Source organism: Sus scrofa, chromosome 6 (assembly GCF_000003025.6).
Source record: "Sus scrofa isolate TJ Tabasco breed Duroc chromosome 6, Sscrofa11.1, whole genome shotgun sequence".
NCBI classification, from domain to species: Eukaryota; Metazoa; Chordata; class Mammalia; order Artiodactyla; family Suidae; genus Sus; species Sus scrofa.
This window is the reverse complement of record NC_010448.4, coordinates 95,111,400-95,135,049: the sequence shown is the minus strand read 5'-3', so window position 1 is coordinate 95,135,049 and position 23,650 is coordinate 95,111,400. Positions and strand designations below refer to the sequence as shown.

Here is a 23,650-nt window from a genome sequence, read left to right as displayed (position 1 = left end):
AGTAATTATGTAAATAATATCAATAATTAACACTATGTTTTACTTGTATTAACTCATAATTCTCACAACAGCCCTACAAAGTATATACTATTCTTATCCTCAATTTACAAATGAGGAAATTGTGTCACAGAGAAGTTAAGTAACTTGCCCTGCTAGTAAACAGTAGAGCTGGAATTCAAACTCAGCAAACCTGGCTCTATACTCTAAACCACTTCACGTCATATATTCTGGACATTAAGTCTTTTTCAGTATGTGCACTGTATAATAACTCTACCATTATTTTTCTTAACTTTTCACCTCAAGGAACTAGAAAAAGAAGAAAAATGAAACCCAAAGTTAGTAGAAGATCAGAGCAGAAACAAGTGAAACAAAGACCAAACAGATAGCAGAAAAGATCAACAAAACTAAGACTGAATCATGATGAAACAGAAAATCTGAACAGACTGATTACTGTTAAGGAGAGATTGACTTAATAATCAAAAACACCTCAACAAACACAAGTCCAGGATCTATGCGTTTCACTGATGGACTCTATCAAACATTCAAAGAAGAATTAATACCAACACTTCTCATCCTCTTCCAAAAAACAGAAGAGGAAGGAAGGAACAATTCCAAACTCATTTCATGAGAGACTACTCATTTCATTACTTTGATAACAAAACTACACAAAGACACTTCAAGAAAAGAAAATTACAGTATTCCTGATGAACACAGATGCAAAAATCCTTAAAAAAAAAAAAAAAGAAGAAGAAGAAGAAGTTCCTGTTGTGACTTAGTGGAAACAACCTGACTAGTAGCTGTGAGGATGGAAGTTTGATCCCTGGCCTCACTCAGTGGGTCAAGGATCCAGCACTGCCACAAGGTTCAGTGTAAGCATAGGCTGCAGACACGGCTTGGATCTGGCCTTGCTATGGCTGTGGTGAAGACCAGCAGCTGTAGCTCCAACTCAGTCCCTAGCCTGGGAACTTCCTTATGCTGCCAGTGAAAAAAAAGTTAGCAAACTGAATTCAACAGTATGTTAAAGTAGGAGCTCCCATTGTGGTGCAGTGGGTCGGGGATCCTGCATTGCCATGAGCTGTGATATAGGTTGTGGACACGGCTCAGATCCTGCATTGCTATGGCTATAGTGTAGGCCATTGGTTTACAGCTCTGATTTGACCCCTAGGCTGGAAATTTCCATATGCTGCAGTGCAGCCCTGAAAAGACAAAAGGAGTATTTGTTCTAAGTCAACCATATTCCAACAATTTTTTTTTCTTTTTCTTTTTTTTTTTTTGCCATTTCTAGGGCCACTCCCTTGGCATATGGAAGGTCCCAGGCTAGGGGTCTAATCCGAGCTGTAGCTGCTGGCCTACGCCAGAGCCACTGCAACGCCAGATCCGAGCCACATCTGCAACCTACACCATAGCTCACGGCAACGCCAGATCCTTAACACAATGAGCAAGGCCAGGGATCGAACCCGCAACCTCATGGTTCCTAGTCAGATTCATTAACCACTGAGCCACGACGGGAACTCCTAATTTTTTTTTTTTTAAATTCTCAACAAAGTAGGTATAGATTAAACCTACTTCATCATAATAAAGGCCACAGCTAATACCACACTTAATGATAAAAAGCTGAAACCCTTTCCTCTCAGATCAGAAACAAGAAAAGGATGCCCTCTCTAGCCACTTTTATTCAGTGTAATATTGGAAGTCCTAGCCAGAGCAATTAGGCAAGAAAAGAAAAGAAAAGGCATCCAAGTTGGAAAGGAAGAAGGAAAACTGCCACTTTGCAGATAACAGGATATTATATGTAGAAAACTACAAAGATTGCTAAAGACATAAAAAAAAGTTAGAGTAAACAAATTCAATAAAGTTGCAGGTTACAAAACTGATAGGAAAAAATCTGTTCCATTTTTATATACTAATAACAAACTATCAGAAAGAGAAATAAAGAGAATAATCCCATTTACGATTTCATCAAAAAGAATATAATACTTAAGAATAATTTTTTCATTTTAATTTTTTTTCATTTTTAAAGTTTTATTGAAGTATAGTTGATTTACAATGTTGTTACCTAGGAATAAATTTAACCAAGGAGGGGAGAGACCTGTATACTGAAAACTATAAGGCATTAATGAAAGAAATTTTAGATACAATTAAATGGTAAGATATTCTGAGCTCATGTACTAGAAGAATCTATACTGTTAAAATGTCCATAATACTCAAAGCAGTCTAGATTCAGTGCAATCTCTATCAAAATTCTAATGTGGAATTCCTGTAGTGGCTCAGTGGTTAACAAATCTGACTAGGAACCATGAGGTTGTAGGTTCGATCCCTGGCCTTGCTCAGTGGGTTAAGGATCTGGTGTTGCCGTGAGCTGTGGTGTAGGCTAGCAGCTATAGCTCCTATTAGACCCCTAGCCTGGGAACCTCCATATGCTGTGGGTGCAGCACTAGAAAAGATTAAAAAAAAAAAAATTGCAACGGCACTTTTCAAAAAAATAGAACAACTAGCCCTAAAATTTGTATGGAACCACAAACACACACACAGACACACACACAAACTGATTAGCCAAGGCAATCTTGAGAAAAGAACAAAGCTGTAGGCATCATGCTCCCTGATTTCAAACAACATTATAAAGCTGTAGTAATTAAAACAGTGTGGCATTTGGCATAAAAACAGACACACAGATAAATGGAACAGAATAGAAAGGCCAGAAATAAAACCATTTATATGTGGTCAATTAATTCACCAAAAAAAAAGCCAAAAATACTTAATGGGAAAAAGATGGTCTCTTCAATAAACAGTGTTGGGAAAACTAGACAATCACATGCAAAAAGAATGAACTTCAATGACTATCTGACACCACACACAAAAATTAACTGAGGCGTTCCCACTTGTGGCACAATGGGATTGATGGCATCTCTAGAGTGCTGGGATACAGATTCAATCCCTGGCCTGGCACAGTGGACCTAGCACTGTTAAGCTGCAGCAGAGCACTGGTCACAACTGTGGCTGGGATCTGATCCTTGGCCCAGGAATTCCATATGCCAAGGAGCAGCAAAAAAAACAAAACTGAAAAATGAAAACAGAGTTCTCTTGTGGCACAGCAGGTTAGGGATATGGTGTTGTCACTGCAGCAGCTTGGGTCACTGCTGTGGCATAGGTTTGATCCCTGGCCCGGGAACTTCCACATGCCACAGGCATGGCCAAAAAATAAACTGAAAATGGATTAAAGACTTAACCATAAGACATAAAAATCATAAAATTCCTAGGTTAAAACATAGGCAGCAAGATCTTTGACATAGATCTTGGCAATGGTGTATTTAATCTGACATAAAAAGCAAAAAAAAAAAAAAAAAAAAAAAAACCAAGTGGGACTACGTCATACTAAACACCTTCTACACAGCAAAGGAAACCATCAACAAAATGAAAAGGCAACCCACAGAATGGGAGAAACTATCTACTAATCATATATCATAATAAGTTAACATCCAAAGCACATAAAGAATTTATACAACTCAAAAGTAAAAACACAAACAATCCAATTTAAAAATTGGCGGGGAGTTCCTGTCATGGCTCAGTGGTTAATGAATCCAACTAGGAACCATGATGTTGCTGGTTCAATCCCTGGCCTCGCCCAGTGGGTTAAGGGTCCACCATTGCTGTGAGCTGTGGTGTAGGTTGCAGACGTGGCTTGGATCTGGCTTGGCTGTGGCATGGGCTGACAGCTGTAGCTCTGATTCAACCCCTAGCCTGGGAACATCCATATGCCATGGATGCAGCCCTAAAAATAAATAAATAAAAATTGGCAGAAGATCTGAATAGTCATTTTTACAAAGAAGTCATCCAGATGGCCAACAGGTATATCAAAAGATGCTCAACATGACTAATCATCAAGGGAATGAAAATCCAAACCACAGGAGTTCCCGTCGTGGCGCAGCGGTTAACGAATCCGACTAGGAACCATGAGGTTGCGGGTTCGATCCCTGGCCTTGCTCAGTGGGTTAAGGATCCGGTGTTGCCGTGAGCTATGGCGTAGGTTGCAGACACGGCTCGGATCCCGTGTTGCTGTGGCTCTGGTGTAGGCTGGTGGCTACGGCTCCAATTAGACCCCCTAGTCTGGGAATCTCCATATGCTGCGGGAGCAGCCCTAGAAAAGGCAAAAAAACAAAAACAAAAACAAAAAAAAAAAAGAAAAGAAAAGAAAATCCAAACCACAGTGATATACTGCCTCACACCTATTAGAATGGCTGTTATCAAAAAAGACAAGAAACAACACATATTGAAAAGGATGTGGAGAAAAAAGAACATTGTGCACTTTTGGTGGGAATGTAAATTGGTGCAGCCACTATGGAGAACAGTATGACGGTTCCTCAAAAAATTAAAAATGGAACTACCTTATGATGAAGCAATTCCACTTCTGGATATTTACCCAAAGAAAGTGAAAACACTAACTTGAAAAGATACATGCACTCCTACATTCACTGCAGCTTTATTTACAATAGCCAAGATATGGAAACAACTGAAGTGTCCATTGATAGATGAATAGATAAAGAAAGTGTGGCATATACACACAATGCAACATTATTCAGCCATTAAAAAGAATGAAATCTTGCCATCTGGGACAACATGGGTGGACCTCAAGGGCATTATGCTAAGTGAAATAAGTCAGACAGAGAAAGACAAATACTGTGTTTCTTTCTATACATGGAATCTTTAAAAAAAAAAAAAAAAAAAAAAAAAAGCTCATAGATACAGAGAACAGATGGTTGTTGCCAGAGGTATGAAAGGGATAGCATTTTTTAAAAAGATAATTAACTTACTACATGTTAACATAAATAACACAATTTGACCCCAAAAAATACAAATTAGTGAGAAGAGCAGCAAAAAGCAAATCAAACCAAACTCAGAAAAACTCTCCATCTGAAATGGAAAATATCAACTATTACCAAAAAAGAAAGCATGGTAAAATGAATTCCTAGGTACCCATCACCCAGTTTCAACAATTATCAGCTCATAGTTAATCTTGTTCATCTACACTCCGCCCACTTCACCCCTCCCCTACTATTCTGAAGCAAGTCCCACACTATCATTTCTTCCAAAAACACTGCAATGTGTATCTTTAAAAGAACTATTAAAAAAAATAACCACAACACCATTGTTATACCTGAAAAATTATGGCGAGTCTTTGGTAATATTTTTTAATAAATTAAAATTTTTTGAAAATGAAAAAAGTCCTCTCTTAAAGCTCTAACTGTAACTTTAGCTACATTCCTCCAACAGTATCATCTGGTTAATTTTGCTTTCTCCTTGTAATACAAAGCCAGTATTAGTAAAACAACTTTCCCTATAATTAAATAGGAGAAATGGGAAAGGGAGACTCTTTAAAAAGGCTCAGCCCAGAAAATAACATACGAACTGATTTCATTTTCATCTTTTCTAGCTCCAATGTTATCTGACTGTTTACTCAAAATTGTAGGGACTCTAAGGGTTTATGGCAGGCACAAAGGTAGAGGGCCAAATTCTTTATTCAACAGAATCCACTAACAGTGGGCAGGAGGTTGGCTGTGGGAGCCAAGACAGAGAGAAGAAAGGGATGTTCGACAGTTTTCCTTGTTCCATGAAGCGAGGTATTATGACTATTGATGGCAGCTGGAGTGGGGAGTCCTCCTGAGAGATGGAATAGGCTCAAGAAGGCCTTTGTCTGACATCAAAGTACAATTGCTATTAACTCGCTCCCATCCAGCTCCAAATCCTAGTCTACTTATCATTCTGAAAACCATTTTTTCCCTCCTGGCCCCTGTCATCCTGTTTCCATTGTTAACTCTTTCCTGACAGGAGAAGACTCAATCAGCATCACCAGGTGAAAAGAAAAGCAGACCATTTGTCTTCTATTACCTAAAGCCGGCACTCAGCAAGAATCAGGATCAGTTCTCAGTTCTATCTTGAAAAGAAACAACCCATTGCCAAGTTTCAGTGCGGCCACAGCCTGGCCCTACTCCCATCACCATGTCCTGGACTGATCAACAAGAGACAACGTGGCCAGAATTAGGCCAAGGACAGACACCACTCTGGAGCTCGAATTGTTTCTGAGGAGGGTTACTACCCTGACATGTCAAAGACAAAACAAAACAAGCACCAGCCAACCAGCAGCTGCCTGCTGTCTCCTCTGCAGGAAGGAGCTGGTGTGCAACGAGCAGCAGCTGCTCTCCTGACCCCAGCGTCCTCCCAGGGCTCTCACACTCCAGTCAGAGGCTCTCGCCTTGAGCTCAGCCCACATTTCAGGGGAGGTCTGCACTGTGGGAACATGCTGCCTCTGTCTCTCTGGCTGCCACCGGCCACAGGCCTTGTAACAGGCTGCCAGCGAGGGGACAGCTCCCTGAAGACAATGCCTGCAGAGACCAGTGAGGATTTGAGACCCTCGTGACCTTAAGGACTTTCATCCCAAGGGAGTTCACACTTATCTTGAGAGATCACTTCTTAACTGGCACACAGAATGGTCCGTCTGTGTTCCCTGCACCACACGATAGACACAGAACCTCATAGCTGACTTTCAGTCACCTAGTTTTTCGGCCCAAGCTACACCTCAGCAGTTGTGTCTGCCGGCAAGGGGTAGCTGGGATGGGATGGAGAGCTGAGCTGCCCAGAAAATGCACATACTGAACAGCCCGAGCATCACGCTGCTATCTGTCAAACTACAGATCATGGTCCAAAGGTTTCTTCCACCAATCTCCTTTCTTCTTTTTACAGCTGCACCTGCAGCATATGGAAGTTCCCAGACTAGGGAGTCAAATCAGAGCTGCAGCTGCCGGCCTACACCACAGCCACAGCAATGCTGAATCTGAGCCACATCTGTGACCTGCGCCGAAGCTTGGGGCAACACCAGACCCTTAACCCACTGAGCGAGGCCAGGGGTCGAACCCACCTCATGGACACTGTGTCGAATTCTTAACCCACTGAGCCACAACAGGAACTCCCCACAAATCTTTTCTTGAAGACTCTTCACAGAGTGGTCCAGAAGCTTCCCGCCCCAGTGTGGACATCCCGTACCAAAGTGCCACGGTCACCTCTGGGCCATTACCTAGACCTGATCTCCACTAGGAGTCCCTTAACATTTTATACTCCAAACTTTCTGACAATCTCACACCTACCTATGAGCACGTATCCTAAATCTCGTGACGCCTCCACAACTTCAGCTTTAATGCCAGGGAAATCAAAGGAGCTCAGTTCAGCAATCGGTGCTGCTGCAACTACTCAACATCCACTCTGTACAAGGATAAAAACTGACTTTGACATTTCCTCTTATCTGATGAAACTCAAATACACCCCGTCCCAGCAGCCTCACTCTCTCCCTTCCCACCTTAACACACACACGCACACAAACACACTTACTTTTACATGGAAAAGCCCAAGGAGGCCTCTTGCCAACCACATACTAAATGTTTTTCAGAGTTCCCTTGTGGCTCAGTGGATTAAGAAACCAGCATTGTCACTGCTGCGGCACGGGTTCAATCCCTGGCTTCCCTATGCTGCAGGCCATTTTTCAATGGCTATTTTTTCCCTCCAACTGCTGGGACTCTCCATACTCTGTAATAACAAAGGGTGCTGAAATGGGCCTATCCATGGGGAAAATTCATCACCCAAAAGGACATTTTTAAGCACAGATCAGTTTAAAATATGCATCTCTCCCCATTCTCATTGTTGGCAATAAGCCAGCCACCAGTAGTTGGGCCATACCATCTGCTCCGAAGACATCAGGGCAGCTGTCCACAGCCCAGCAAGGAAAACACCCTGCTCTGTCTTCCACCTCTTGCTGCTCTGGGACCTAAAGTTTTTACTTCTGCTGCAGAGACTGATGTGCCCACAAAAGTTCTGCAGTCACTGATGAATTATAACCTCAGTCACCTACACAATCACACCTATATATGCCAGACCAGACCTGTGCCACCCAGGGTCTTGCTGAGTCCCCTCCCCTCTCAGTAGCCAGAGCTCCTGAAGTCTCACTCGTTCCCTGACCCCTAAAAACATTCACAGCACTCAACACCTATCACTACCACCACCTCCACTTATAGAAAATACCTCACAAAAAAAAGAATGTTAGGGCCATAAACAAATCCAATCAGAAAACAAACTTTTTCTGGCCTTGAACCTTCAAACTGCCCTAACCCCCCTTCTGTACCCCTCCCGGCTCTGGACTCATCTCCGGATGAATCCATGCCCCTCTCCTCATTAGGAATTAGGAACCACAGGAGGCTTAGCTGCTCCACCTGCACAAATGCTGAATGGGTGCTGTCATTAGCAGTGTTCCCTTGGAAGAGGGATTACATCAGCTCCAGTAAGAGCATCACCCTCTGGGGGAGAAGCAATCACAATGAAGACAGTGGCTCGCCCCTCACCCCCTCGACACTCCAACCCCCCCAACTTTGACACCCATTTCAGAGGTTCAGCTGGGCCTCTTGGTGCCACACCACTTCTTATAGCAAGGAAGCTGATCAACAGACCTGCTAAAGAGTTAAGTATTACCTAGCACTGCACCTTGAGAAATAACCCCAACCACATAGCTCGAGCAATTATGTGACATGGTTACCTGGAGTCAGGGATTCCCCAGGGACACAAGATGGTTTCAAGCATCAAGGGGCAGACCTGAAATAGAACCTGCTTGCCCAGCACAACAGCTACTAACTCCCAGCACCTGACATCCAAGTAAAGTTGGGAAGTAGCACTAAGATCCTCACTGTTCACTGTGTTCCACTTTCCTAAGTTGGTGGCCAGTAATGCAAACCACTCTTAGACCAGCCCTTGAATGTGCCTGCCCACCTCCTCCAGACCCCATAAGGGGGAGGCTTGCCTCCAAAGAAAGGGTGCCATCCTCTTCTGAGAAGGACGTGGAGCTCTTTTCAGGCTCTGTATCTTTAGGCTGGACCCCACGTAAGTACAGCCCATCGCTGCCATAGCCGGAGGAAGAAGGCAAGATGCTCACAGTCATGCCACTGATGGATAAATCACTCTGAGAGGTAGGCGGTCTGGGGAGCTGGCGGGGCACTTGACCCACACGGGCAGGCTCTGTGCGGCTCTGGACCCTCGATCGGTCCAGTAGTGATGAAGGAACAGAACGTTCTGCAATCCAGGAACTTGACTGAGGGCTACTTAAAATACTCTTGGTTCCTCCCCCGACACTCCAGCCCTCAGAAAGATGGTCTTGATTTCCTGTATCAGTGGAGTAGTCTGTCCTGTGGAAAGTGCTGCTCCCAAATCCAAGCTGAGTATCTCCTTTCTCCACTGCAGTCCCTCCTTGCAAAGGCAGCAGCACAGCCCTGCTGCTGCAGGATGCTGTCCTCGGAAATTCCACCAGTTGGCTCACTGACTTCTCACAGTTCTTTTCTGCTGGGTTATCAAGCAGGCGAGCGATGACCATCGTCCCCTCTCCCAGGGAATCCCAGACCCCTCCGGCGACTGATGACTCATTCTCCGACAAAAGGTGAGCGGTCTGGATCTCCCCTTGGAACCTCTCCTTCACCTGCACGATCATCCCCTGATCTCCCACGCCTGAGTTGGGGGCCGAGTCCCCGGGCAGTAAAATGTCTGGGGGAGCTGGCTCTACCCCTCCCACTCCTTCCTCCTTTTGGAGACTCACTGTTAACTTCGTCAGGGCTTCAGTCTCTTCAACGGCTCCAGTTCCTTGCAAGGGTTCTTGCTCACGAGGTGCCTCTGGAGTAGGGGTTTTCTTCCCCCTCCACTTCCTTTTGAACCGAACCCTTTTCTTAGGAGATATGGGAGCCTTCTCAGGAATAGCTATTGAATCTTTTGGCTCCTTAACGCAGCCCAGTGAATTTCCCATTGCTTTCCTTCCTAATCTTGGCAAAAAACGCAGCTAAGCCAGTCCTGGGGTCCCAGAGAAATCCCAACCTTGGCTTCATCGGATTAGATGCACATTTAAAAACACGCACTGTGCCGGCGATCCCTCCAATTCTTCCTCCCTCCCTCCCCGCCTCTCTCTGTCTCTTCCAGCCGCTGCCGATTCAGACAGCCATCTTACAGGCTGGGAGCTGCAACAAGACAAATTCAAAGCATCTCACTGCAGTTCAGAAATCACTTGACCTAAAAGCAGACAGAAACCGGATTGGCTACAGCTTCCTCTCTCCAAATATGAGGTAATTGGAGCACTGCCCTCAGAAACACAAACAGAAAGCAAAAAGGAGCTGGAAACCATGGGAGGGAAGGATTTAGGGAGGGCGGGAGGGAGGGAGGGGATGTAAGAGTAAATGAAAAAGGGAGGGGAAAGAAGAGAGGCCACGAGAGAAGGTAACGTGAAGAAGGAGGAGGAGAAAGAGGAGGAAAGCAAACCAACGGCTGGTACCAATCAGGAAGAGAAGGGCTGAGAAGCACCAGGGCTGGGGACGCCACAGTTATGGCCCCCAGACTGTGAAGGGAAATAGCTTCCAATGGCTGCACCAGGATGTCCAAAAGAAAATAGCAAGCAGGAGTAACAACCTCAGTTTTTTCAGGGCAGAAACGAGAGCCTAATCCTCTAGTTACAAAAAGAAATACAAACTTTAAAGATCTAGCCTCCTGTAGCATTTATTTCCCTCCTTTTTAGAGAGAGAGAGAGTTCTGTTAATTCTGCTGGAGGAGAAACCTGGAAAACGGTTTTGAGTGTATGGATGCTCAGTAAAAGGGATACCATTTCCAAAGTCAACAGAGAAGCAGCATTTCTGCTGAAAGAGTTGACATGAATGTTTAACAGTAATTATTGCTGCTGACAGCTAACACTTTTTTAGCATTTGTTATGTGCCTTACCTTGTGCTAAGCTATGAATTGTCTCATTTAATTCTGACAGTAACCAAGTGAGGTCAAACTATTATTTCATACTTTACAGGTAAAGAAACGGAGGTTTCAGAAAGTTGATTCATTTGCTCAAGGCCACACAGCTTGTAAGTGGCAAAGCCAGAACATGAACTCCTGTTTAAGACTTGTAACTTCAATCCCTCATTACACTGCCTTCTAACTGCAGCAGAGATGGGAGCCTGAACTCAGTTATGTGAAAGAGGAAGAAATCCCACTGTTCTGAATTGGCAACTAGAGTCACACTGACCCAGGACTCAAACAAAACAATAACTCTTGCCACTTGGGAATAAGATAGGAAGTCTCTGAAATGAGGCCCAGATGGTTTTTACTCAAATTGCAGAGGGAAGGAAGTCTGAATTAAAGATCTAAAAAATTGAACTCGAAAACTACCCTGCTGTGCCAGTGGGATCTGCCCACTCCCATTTTTTAGTATGGCGACTGGCAGGTGAGATAACACCACAGCCTGAAGGGCTCCAAATGAAGTGGAAGGTCAGTTGCAGCTATTTATTCTATACCAAAAGGATCCAGACTGAACCACAGAGAGAAATAGCCTGCATAAGCCTACCCACTTCCCCTGAAGACCTGCAAAATGCCCACCCCAAAGGGAAGGCACTAAGAAGCCCTAAAGCCTCGGCTCCTGCGCAGTGCTTCTGAGACCCTGCTGATGCCCCAATTTGCCTCACAACTGCAGGCGGGCTTCTTTCTCCCCTAAGCCTTTCCCAAGGCTGACGGTGAAGCTGCAGCACCATCTTATGGCCATCATAAACCACAGCAAGAAATACAACAAGGTGGTTAGCGTGGGAGAGAAACCCAATCAGACTCCGGGAAATCAGTTTATCTGCAAAAAATCTGACATCACAGTATAATTTTCCAAGCAAGCACCAGGCCTTCATTTCTCCCATGGAGAGTGTGAGAACTACGACACTTTTCAGATGCACACCTCAATGCTGAAGCTTGAATTCCGTCCCTGAAATACAAACACATCAAATTCTTGAAAACAATCAACTCTAACTCACGGGCAAGAGAGTCAGCCTCTGGATATGACTGGGGCTGCTGCAGGCTTCCCTTATGGAGAGGCCTGACAGCTGAGCAGATGTACTTCTTTTGGCCTTGCTCTCGGCATGCAGAAGTTCCCAGACTAGGGGTCAAACCCAAGCCACGGCAGTGACAACTCCAGATTCTTAACCCACCCAAGCAGATTTGGTTCCAGGAGCCTTTTCTTTCTTAATTTTCTACATATGTTGGGTGAATTGGGCTTTCATTTCCTTCTGCTCCAAAGGAAAATTGGTCTAGGAGTGGAGGAAGGTAGACCTAGGTTCAAATTCCCAGTTCTGTTAACTTAGTATCTAAGTAACTAACTTGCTAGGCGTCTCAGTCTCCTTACCTATAAAATGTGGATACTGCCACCAACTTCATGGGGTTGGGAGGGGGTTCATGGGATGGTGTCCATAAAGTGCTTGGCTCTGTGCCTGGTCCACAGTAAGCCCCCTTCCTCCCCATCTACCACCGGAGCTAAGAGCTGTGAGGCGCTCCACCACCAGCAGGGTCCTAATGTGATCTTTTTCTTGATGGGGCTCTATGGAGAGTAGCTATGTTCCAAGGTCCAAAGTTTAGGTGCTTATTTTCTCTATAGGGGCTTCCACTAAGTTACCCCGGACCATCTTCTCACCTAGCCTGAGCTCTTCACATATGGCCCGCTGTCTTCTGGGAAAGCAGGATTTCAGGGCCCACCTATTCTTCATGTCTTCTCCTTTGGCTTTTTCTTCTTAACTGTTTACTGCCCACAGGTCTCCCACAGAGACAGCAGGAGTGAAAGCATCCAGAGTGATAGAGCTCATTCATTCATTCCACAAACATAAATGCCGCCGCATCTTCATGCCAAGCACTAAGTGGCATAAGCCTTGAGTCTCCCCAGCTCAGACCACTCTTGACCTGACTTTTCGGTCTTTTAAATTTTCACAGCACTCCACATACACTACTATTTAATAAACATTTGAAAGTTGGAAAGCTAATTTTGTCAGACTCTGATTTATAAGAACTTATCGTTTAGAAAAACTATAAATCCTAACATGTACCTTAAAATAGGCTTGAACAAAACCAAGAGATAAGAAATCCTTTTATTTGTAACTCGATGTGTACCCTAAGAAAGTCAGCTGGTCTCTGCACTTCAGTTTGCTCCTCTGAACAATGGGCATAGGAAAATAGACATTACAGTCTACTTATCTGGTCTACCTACCCCACAGCTTTGAGAAAATCATACAATATCTATTCATTTAACAAATATTTATATAACAGGCAAAGAAGTAAACAAGAGACAAAGTCCCTGATGTTATTAAGCTCGCATCCTGCTTCAGGATCCAGAAAACAAACACATGAGACAACGGTAGGTGTCACACAACACTGCACATCATACTGTGCTTCTGAGAATGACCAGCAAAAAGTATACCGAAAAAAGAAAAAGACAGGCATACAGTACAGCAATTCCAGTCCAGGTATCCATCCTCAAACCCCCACTTTCCTATAGGCAAGAGGACAGATGTTTACTGCAGCAGTGAATGCCTTCCTCATAGAATGTAACAGTAGACTGCAAATAATCACAGCCGTGTTGCTCAGCGGCGTGGGGACCCACTCACATTATAGGCTGCAAATTAGTTATGATGAACAAATCAGGTCCTCCTCCTTTATCAACATAGTTAATACCAAAAACATAGGTTTTTTTTTTTTTAAAGAAAACAGGATATATAGAAGATACTATTTGTGTCTAATATAAAAACAGCAGCCCATACTGCTCATGAATACCTGATCTGTCATAAAGGTACAGAGCATATTTGACAATGACATACACCAACTTCGGGACAGTATTTACCTGGAGGGTAAGAGAACAGAGGAACAAGAAAATTGGCTGTATCTGAAATGTTTTCTTCAGAGTTCCTGTCATGGCTCAGTGGTTAACAAACCCAACTAGTATCCAGGAGGATGCAGGCCCGATCCCTGGCCTCGCTCAGTGGGTTAAGGATCCAGAGTTGCCGTGAGCTGTGCTGTAGGTCACAGATGCAGCTCAGATCTGGCATTGCTGTGGTTGTGGCACAGGCCTGCAGCTGTAGCTCTGATTTAGCCCCTAGCCTGGGAGCTTCCATATGCCGCAGGTGTGGCCCTAAAAAGCAAAAAAACAAAAAATGAAAAACTGAAATGTTTTCTTTTTTTTTAAAGAGAAAGAAAATAAAAAAAAAAAAGAAACCAAAGCAAATATAAAATTAACGTCTGTTTAATTTTGAAAGTGACTACACACATGAAGATCTGTTATACACTTTTCTGTATTTTCCTGGGTAATTAAAATTTTCATAACTAAAAACTCAAAATAAAAAGAATCCCTCCCATTTAGTTCCCAGTTAGTACATGTCTTTTTAGTTTGTGATAAAATGCACTGGAGGAGTTCCCATTGTGGCTCAGGTTATCATGATTCCTGGCCTCACTCAGTGGGTTAGGATCTGGTGTTGCCGTGAGCTGTGGTGTAGGTCACAGACGAGGCTCGGATCTGGCATTGCTGTGGCGTAGGCCAGCAGCTGTAACTCCAATTGGACCCTTAGCCTGGGAACTTCCATATGCCTCAGCCCTAAAATTAAAAAAATAAAATAAAATAATAAAATGCACTGGAAACCATAAATCTCCCTATAAGTTACCAGTCTAATCAACAGTATCAAATTTCTAATCTGGAACCAGGCTCTCCTTCAACCAAATAGACCCTTAGGATGACAACCACCACCTACATCTGTATCTACACCATTGTTCTATTTCATTAGTACCAATAACAGAGATGAGCTGTAAGGACTATTTTACTGATCCCCTAACATCTGATAGTTCTCTGCATTGCTATTTGGCTTTATATAGCATGTGCTCTTGGTGGGAATAGCTAATACAGTGATGTTCGCTCAGTAATAAAAGACTAGAAGACCATCACACCCTATCTCAAGTAAGACAAGGAAGATGGAGGTTCTACATGATCCCTTATGAGCCAACCAAAGAACTGCAAGCAGGGAGCTGTTCCCCACATTCCCAAACACTGAGCTAATTAGCAGGCAAATACCAAGACTTCCAGAACAGCAAAGAAAAGTAATTAGTAGTTGGTTGCACTTGGGAAAATACTCTGGCAGCAGAAATTCCCTCTGCAAGAGGACAAACTAGTCATTTAGCTATGCTAAAATAGCAAACAGAGAAAAGTGGGTAGCCAATATACATCCGAAGACAGACTGGGCCAAATCCGTTTATACCTTTCTGTAAAATTAGTAAAACAGCAGACAACAGTGGGCTAGGTCAAAAGCCCTTGATGTCACAAGGTCTGTTAATAATTATAACAGGTTGCTTCCAATAACTGAGTGCAGACTGTGTTCCATCTCCCTTTCCCATACCTCCCTCATTCTATAAATCTCTATCAAGTTTTTTTTTGTTTGTTTGTTTGTTTTTGGTCTTTTTGCCACTTCTTGGGCCACTCCCGTGGCATGTGGCGGTTCCCAAGCTAGGGGTCGAATCGCAGCTATAGCCGCTGGCCTACACCAGAGCCACAGCAGCACAGGATCCGAGCCGCGTCTGCGACCTACACCACAACTCACAGCAACGCCAGATCGTTAACCCACTGAGCAAGGGCAGGGATCGAACCCGCAATCTCATGGTTCCTAGTTGGATTCGTTAACCACTGCGCCACCACGGGAACTCCCTATCAAGTTATTTTACGGCTTGTCTCTTCTCATCCCCCAAACTACAGAGTCGAACTAGATTGAATCTCTATCTAGTTCAATTTTGCATCTTCCACAAATTCTACTTAAGACCTTGCTCATAGCTGGACTTCAGTAAATATTTGTGGAATTCAGTTAAACAATACATTCTCCTGCAAACTAAAGCCACAAGAAGATACCATTTCACACCTACTGTGATGTCTATAATCTAAAAGACAGACAATAACAAGGATATGGAAAAACAGGAACCCACATTCACTGTGCTGGTGGGAATGTAAAACGCTTCAGCCATTTTGGAAGACAGTTTGACGATTTCTTTGAAAGTTATACATAAACCTATCATATAACCCAGTAATTCCACCCATAGGTATATATTCGAGAGAAATGAAAACATACGTCCACACAAATATTCATAAACATTATTTATAATAGCCCCCAAATGAAAACAACACCAATGCCCATCAACTGCTGAATAGATAAAATATATGATATATCCATACAACAGAATACTCTTCAGCAATAAAGGAATTAAGCACTGATACAAGCTACAACATGGATGAACCTCAAGAATATTATGCTAAGGGAACGAAGCCAGACACACAAAAAAGCATATATTATATTCCATTTAAATGAAATATCTGGAATAGGCAAGTCTATAGAAACAAAAAAGATTAATGGTTGCCTAAGGCTGTGGATGGGAATGGAGCATAACAATGAATGGCCAAGGAGGATCTCTCCGGGATGATGAAAATGTTCTAAAATTGGATTATGGTGATGATTGTTCAACCCATAAAAATCACTGAATTATACAGTGAAAATGGGTCAATTTTATGGTACGTAAATTGTACCTCAATAAAGTTGATTTTTAAAAAGAATGTATTTTCTTAAACACAGAATGATAACCAAATGATGTTTTAAAACAGTTAGCTAACTATATGGAAAAGGAAGAAACAGGCTAGAGGGGGCAGAGATGAAAGCTAGACTTCACTGAGCATACCTTGTACTCGTGTTTTAAAATTTCTCTTTCAATCAATGTATATGGTCTATATAACGTAAAATAAAGTTGAAAGAGAACAAGAGAAATCCTTAAAAACTGAAGGAATGTAATAGATTAACACCACAGAAGTTACTTCAAAGGACTTTTTTTTTTTTTTTTTAAGCTGTACCCATGGCATATGTAAGTCTCTCGTCCAGGGATCCAATCCGAGCCAGAGCTGCAACCTACTTATTAACCCACTGTGCCACAGCAAGAGCTCCTTAAATCACTTCAAAATAAAATTATTTGTACATCCTTAGGAGACATACACAAAGGTCAAAAAGAACTGCAAAAAAAAAAAAAAATCACAAACTTTTCAGTAATGTTGTTAATAATAACACTGTCATTGTTATTTTGAATCAAATATATTACACATAATATATATAACTTTGTATAAAAGCTATTATATATACATGATTTTATATGTATGTGCATCCATGTGTTTGTGTATGTGTGGAGAAGGGAATAAGTAATATGCAATACTTGGTTAGGATAAAGATTTTCAGCATAAGAAAAAAAAAGGATACAAATATAAAATCAAAGAAGTTGAATAAAACTCTGTAATTCTAAATTTGAATCAGAATTACATTATAAATTCTTGATTTTTTTTTTAAAGAGAAAAATAAAAGTGTTGACTAGCTCTGTCCACACAAACTGCCTAAAAATGGTGACAACCCAGTAGCATTCAGATGTTGGTAATAAAGAATTTCAGTTCCTCGGAGGAAGGTGCCATCATGGCTCAGCAGTAACAACCTGACTAATACCCATGAGTATGTGGGTTTGATCCCTGGCCTTGCTCAGTAGGTTAAGGATCCGGTGTTGCTATGAGCTGTGGTGTAGGTGGAAGGCGTGGCTCAGATGCCACACCTCTATGGCTGTGGCTGTGGTGTAGGCCAGCAGCTGTAGCTCTGATTCAACCCCTAGCCTGGGAACTTCCATATGCTGCAGATACAGCCCTAAAAAGAAAAAAAAAAAAAAAAAAAAAAATTTCAGTTCCTTGGAGAAAATGTTATTCCCAGGCCTGAAACAGGAAATATTTTAAAAAAATGTTTGGAACAGCTCAACACCCAAGAAATAAAGGACATTATCAAAGACCATGGGGGTCATGACAAAGAACCCAGCATCAACTTGAAAAAAACGCACTGGCCAGTAATGGAGCTATCTGAGTAATAGGAAGAATGACAGCTGTATTTAATTGATACACAGTTAAGTCTGCTAAAAATCCATGAGTCAGGGGGGATGTGCCTGGGCTGTGGGATGGAAATCCTGTGAAATCAGATTGTTATGATCATTATACAACTACAGATGTGATAAATTCATTTGAGTAATAAAAAAAATGAAAAAAATAATAAAAAAATAAAATAAAAAAATAAAAATCCATGAGTCACAATGATACTAAGGGAAAAAATATCAACAAAGAAACTTTCATTGGTCTTTGGAGAATCTTAGAAAATCAACTAATTATTCTGAAAACTGGTAAAACAGAGGGAAAGATGGAAGCATTTATCTTTTCATCTTGCCTTTCCCATAGGAGCTATTTCTCAATGTAATGGATGAGGTAAGGTTCTGCTATTCCAGCTAAGTAAAGAAAAAAGAATTATAGAATTCGAATATCAACATCTTGCAACTTCTAATGAAATAATAGAAGCAGCAATGATGATCAGTAGCTGCTAGACTTTTAGGTGAAGAGCAACTAGTGAGTGCAAAATGGATGGATCAGGCTGATGAAACCTGAACCCAATAACATCATGAGAAGACAGACAAAAAACATTATGTAACTTCTGATGTGTGGCAATAAAAGTATGGAACTAAACATCATCATCCTTGCCTGCCCACCCCGCAAAAGGGAACCTGAAAAGTGATCCAGCCTCAGGTTGAGACCTAAAGCACCAACTGACAGGCAATATGAGAGGGGGATGGAGGACACTGCTAGAAAACACCCAAGAGATGCCACCAGCACCTTTACATAAACCTTATAGGACAAAAGACCTGATTTATTCAACAAACTGTAAGGAGAGAAAAAGAGGAGGGGAAATCTAACACAATGTGTGGACTTCGGATTCTGATTCAAAAAAGCTATTTTTTTTTTTAATGAGATAATGGGGGACATCTTACTACTGCTCAGATATTTTAAGATTTTAAGAAATTACTGTTTTGTTTTGTTTTTTAAAGGGCCACACCCACAGCACATGGAAGTTCCCAGGCTAGGGGTTAAATCAGAGCTGCAGCTGCTGGCCTACACCACAGCCACAGCAATGCCAGATCCGAGCCATATCTGCAACCTATACCACAGCTCACAGTAATGCCAGATCCTTAACCCACTGAGGGAAGCCAGGGTCGAACCTGCACCCTCATGGATACTAGTTGGGTTATTTACCACTGAGCTGCAGTGGGAACTCAGAAATTACTGATTTTTACAGTGTTACAATATCATGGTTTGCTTTAGATGAAGAGTCTTTTTTTATTATTATTATTACTATTTTTTGCTTTTTAGGGCTGTACCCTCAGCACATGGAGATTCCCAGGCTAGGGGTCTAATCAGAGCTACAGCGGCCGGCCTACGCCACAGCCACAGCCACACCAGATCCAAGCCACGCCTGCAACCTATACCACAGCTCATGGCAACGCCAGATCCTTAACCCACTGAGTAAGGCCAGGGATCAAACCTGAAACCTCATGAGTCCTAGTCGGATTTGCTTCCACTGAGCCACAATGGGAACTCCTGTCCCAGGAAAATTTTAATTAGCCAGCTCAGTTTTCACTCTGTGGCCCCTGACTTTCCCTTTGTTGAGAGATATAGTTGTAGTCAGGGGAAACAGACTCAGTGGACAGATTCCTCTGACCTCACACCTACAAGGAGACCATTGGTCTCCCAAAATGAGGGCAGGTTTGTGGCAAAAATACAAACAACCAGAAAAGTTTCTTTAAGAACCCCTTAGTTCATAAGGGTGCTGAGGGGATAGCTTCATGAAGGCTCAACAAAGTTTTTGTTCCTACCCTGCTAAGGCACATTTGCCAAATTCACATTCCTGGATATCCCTACATCTGAAGCATGCCTGAGGACACGCTGTGGTTCCACAACAATACACGTTACCTCCACTTTCCTAAGCCTACTTACACTGCAGATTGCCAACACTGGCTCCAAACCAGAGCCCTGAGAAATAAACCCTGAGCACTCAGAATTGCTCACATTCTCAAGAATCCTGGGACACCTGCTGTTCCGCTGTCACCCAGCAGGTGGCGACGACTCCCCAACTAGGACATCACTGAAGCCACAGCCTCTTTTCCCACCTGCTCGAGAAGGGCTCCCTCTAATCCGTCAGCCTTGTGCACAGCAGTTGGGTACAGGAAAGCTGTCTGAGAAGTAGTTTTGTTTAGCTAAAGTGATTCAGTAGTAATCCAGACTTGAAAAGGATTTGCCTATTTAGTGGGGAACAACAGGAAGGCTTTGTGACCACGTGAACACTACCAAGATGCCATTCTTCTTGGCTATGATGAGTGCTGCATACAAACCAAGCTACCAAGGTGCTTGCTACAGACTGAATGTTCATGTCCCCTCAAAATTCACATATTGAGCCCTAAGCCTGATGGGATGGTATCTGGAGGTGGGGCCTTTGGGAGATAATTAGCTTTAGATGAGGTCATGAGAGTGGAGCCCCCATAATGGGATTAATGCCCTTATAAAAAGATGAAGAGACACAAGATCTCTTTCTCTGCGTGCCACCCCCAGGGAAGGTCGTGTGAGGACACAGCAGGAAGATGGCCCTGACCAAGAGGCCAATCATGCTGGCCCCCTGATCTCAGACTTCCAGTCTCCAGAACTGTGAGCAATGGATGGTTGTTGTTTAAGCAGCCCAGCCTATGGTGCTTCATTTCAGCAGCCCAAACTGACTAAGACAGTGCTACAATTAACGAGGCTTATTTAGGGTCATTAGGGACCAGGAAAAGTCTACATCAAAGCAGGATTATAAGCTTTCACTCCACTCTTCAAGAGCATCAAAACCAACATCTCTTCCCATCCCTTATATTCTGAGTCCCTAAAGAGCCAGTTTTGACTCAGTTGAGCAGACTGCTAATAACCAGACTGCCAATGACAGGGCCAAAGTACAAACAACTGAGGGAAAAAAAAAATCCCATTTCATCATGCAAATGATGAGGAAGTTCTGGGTTTACACCACAACAGTTCTGTCTCCAGGCCAATCCTAATCTTCCTTTCCAGCTCCCACTCTGACCCTCAATCACATTCAAATACAGAGAAGGAAGGCTCAGGGTGCGGGAGGAAGGCAGAGCAGCCTCTAGTTCTTTCCAGGCCACGTCCAAACCAAGCAACAGGGACCCCAAACTGCGCAGGCCCTACCTGGAAGTGCAAAATAATGGTCCAGATCAGGCCCAGGGTCAGCTTGGGGTTGCCATCTGTGATGTCATCATTGCGAATATTCACTAGTTTCACCTGAAAAAGAAACACAAGCTGGTATCTCAGAACTCTGTGACTTTTTGTTTTGATTTCATTGTTACAGATTTTCATTACTTACATGCAGTTAAATGGGTTTTTGGGGGTGTGCAGTTCTGACACATGAATAGATCTGTGTAACTACCACCACAATCAGGAGAACAGAAAAGGCACATCAGCCCAAAAAGGTGACTTTGTACTGCCCCTTTGTAGTCAAACCCTGCCCCTTCCCACTAAATCCTGGCAACCACTGATCTGTTTCCAGTTTTGTTTTTTCCAGAATGTCATATAAATGGAATCACACAGTATGTGATCTTTTGATACCGGCTTTTTTTCACTCAGTATGACTGTGAGATACCCATCCAAGTTACCGCATGTAGCAATAGTTTGCTCCTTTTCGTTGTGGAGGAGTATTCTATTATACCCACACATTACACTGTAGTTACCCACCCATCTACTGAAGGACATTTGGGTTGCTGCCAGTTTGGGGCAATTATGAATAAAGCTCCCATATTCACGTACAGTTTCTTGTGTGAGCATATGTTTTCATTTCTCTATGGCAAATTCCTAAGAGTGGGATTGCTGGGTCATATGGCATATGTTTAGCTTTATAATAAACTGCCAAACAATTTTCCAGCATGATCACACCATTTTGCAATCCCACCAGCAAAGCAACCTTGCAGGCACATAGTATTGTGAGTTGCTTTTCAATTAAGTCATCACAACCCTGACTTCTTTTTTTTTCCCCCTCCAAGGTTAAGAGAGAGACCTTCGCCTTGTCCCTCACTGATCTCTGGCCTGCTCCCACCTCTGTTTGTGCTCCTTTGTCGCAGACATCCCCACCTGCCCAGGCCTTCCACAGCATCTCCTTTACTAATAAAATCTCATTCCAACAACATGATGTACAGAGACACACAGGACCTCCCCCTACTAGATGAGCAACCATCCCTGTGTGCTAGAAACGGAGGGGTTTCCTGAGATGTGGGCCTTTCAGGGCTAAAACCAAGAGTGTCCTAGGAAAACCAGCCTGTTTCCACCTCCACTCCTGTGAGCCTCTGTGGTACCCTCCCAGAGTTCTTGGTCAAGTGTGGCAAGCTGTCCTTAAGCTATCCTCCTTTTTTTTTTTTTTTTTTTTTTTTTTGTCTTTTTGCCATTTTCTTGGGCCCCTCCCGCGGCATATGGAGGTTCCCAGGGTAGGGGTCTAATCGGAACTGTAGCCACCGGCCTACGCCAGAGCCACAGCAACGCGGGATCTGAGCCGCGTCTGCAACCTACACCACAGCTCATGGCAATGCCGGATCGTTAACCCACTGAGCAAGGGCAGGGACCGAACCCGCAACCTCATGGTTCCTAGTCGGATTCGTTAACCACTGTGCCACGACGGGAACTCCGAGCTATCCTCCTTTTAACTCTTCAACTGAACTGAAATCTTCATGTACTAAAGAATCCTAACAACCTCAAACAGACACCTCACTTCTCCCTTACACTACGGGGACCAGTGCTGTAGCCTGAATGCCTGTGTCTCTCCAAAATTCATGTTAAATCCTAACACCTATCTGAAGGTAAGTGGAGGTGGGACCTTTTGGGGGTGATTAGTTGTTGAAGGATGGGATTTGTATCTTTATAATTGAGACCCGGGAGTGCCCGTCGTGGCGCAGTGGTTAACGAATCCAACTAGGAACCATGAGGTTACGGGTTCGATCCCTGTCCTTGCTCAGTGGGTTAAAGATCCGGCGTTGCCGTGAGCTGTGGTATAGGTCACAGACGCGGCTTGGATCCCTCGTTGCTGTGGCTCTGGTGTAGGCCGGTGGCTACAGCTCCGATTTGACCCCTAGCCTGGGAACCTCCATATGCTGCACAGGAGAGGCCCTAGAAAAAAAAAAAAAAAAAAAAAAGGCAAAAAGACAAAAAATAAAAAATAAAATATAATTGAGACCTGGAAAGCTCCCTTAACCTTTCCATCATGTGAGGATACAGCTAAAAGGTACCTGAACCAGAACCTCACCAGACACTAAATCTGCCTCAATCATTTTTGTTTTCTGTTTTTTTTGTTGTTGTTGTTTATTTGGCCACCCCTGGCATATGAAGTTCCTGGGCCAGGGATCAGATCCGAGCCACAGTCGGGACCTAAACCAAAGTTGCAACAACGCTGGATCTTTAATCCACTGTGCCTGGCTGGGGATCAAACCTGTGTCCCAATGCTTGCAACACGCCACCGATCCCATTGAGCCACAGCAGGAACTCCAATCATTTCTGGGGTTTTTGTTTTTTGTTTTTTCTTTTTTTAGGGCCACGCCCATGGCACATGGAGATTTCCAGGCTAGGGATCAAATCAGAGCTGTACCCTCAAGCCTACGCCAGGGCCACAGCAAAGCAGGATCTGAGCTGTGTCTGTGACCTACACCACAGCTCACGGCAACGCCGGGTCCTTAACCCACTGAGCAAGGCCAGGGATCGAACCCACATCCTCATGGATACTAGTGATTCATTTCTGCTGAGCCACAATGGGAGCTCCCATTTCTGTTTTCTATAAGTCACCTGGGCTGTGATATTTTGTCACAGCATCCTGAATGGCTAAGAACCGGGCAAGTCCCTGCCCTCTTT

The 23,650-nt window shown here is 43.4% G+C and overlaps 1 protein-coding gene and 1 long non-coding RNA gene across 2 annotated transcripts in view; one reads left to right on the top strand and one right to left on the bottom strand.

Annotated features, from left to right (window-relative positions):
- Nucleotides 1-23,650, bottom strand: part of MACF1 (microtubule-actin crosslinking factor 1) — a 357,742-nt gene that overhangs the window by 183,077 nt on the left and 151,015 nt on the right. The window contains 1 exon segment of the mRNA XM_021095983.1: nucleotides 20,954-21,046. Coding sequence (XP_020951642.1) covers nucleotides 20,954-21,046 — 93 coding nt within the window.
- LOC102162209 lies at nucleotides 9,256-14,121 on the top strand. Its single transcript, XR_001309306.2, has 3 exons — nucleotides 9,256-9,463; nucleotides 9,994-10,136; nucleotides 10,862-14,121. It is a non-coding gene; the product is annotated as an uncharacterized LOC102162209 (long non-coding RNA).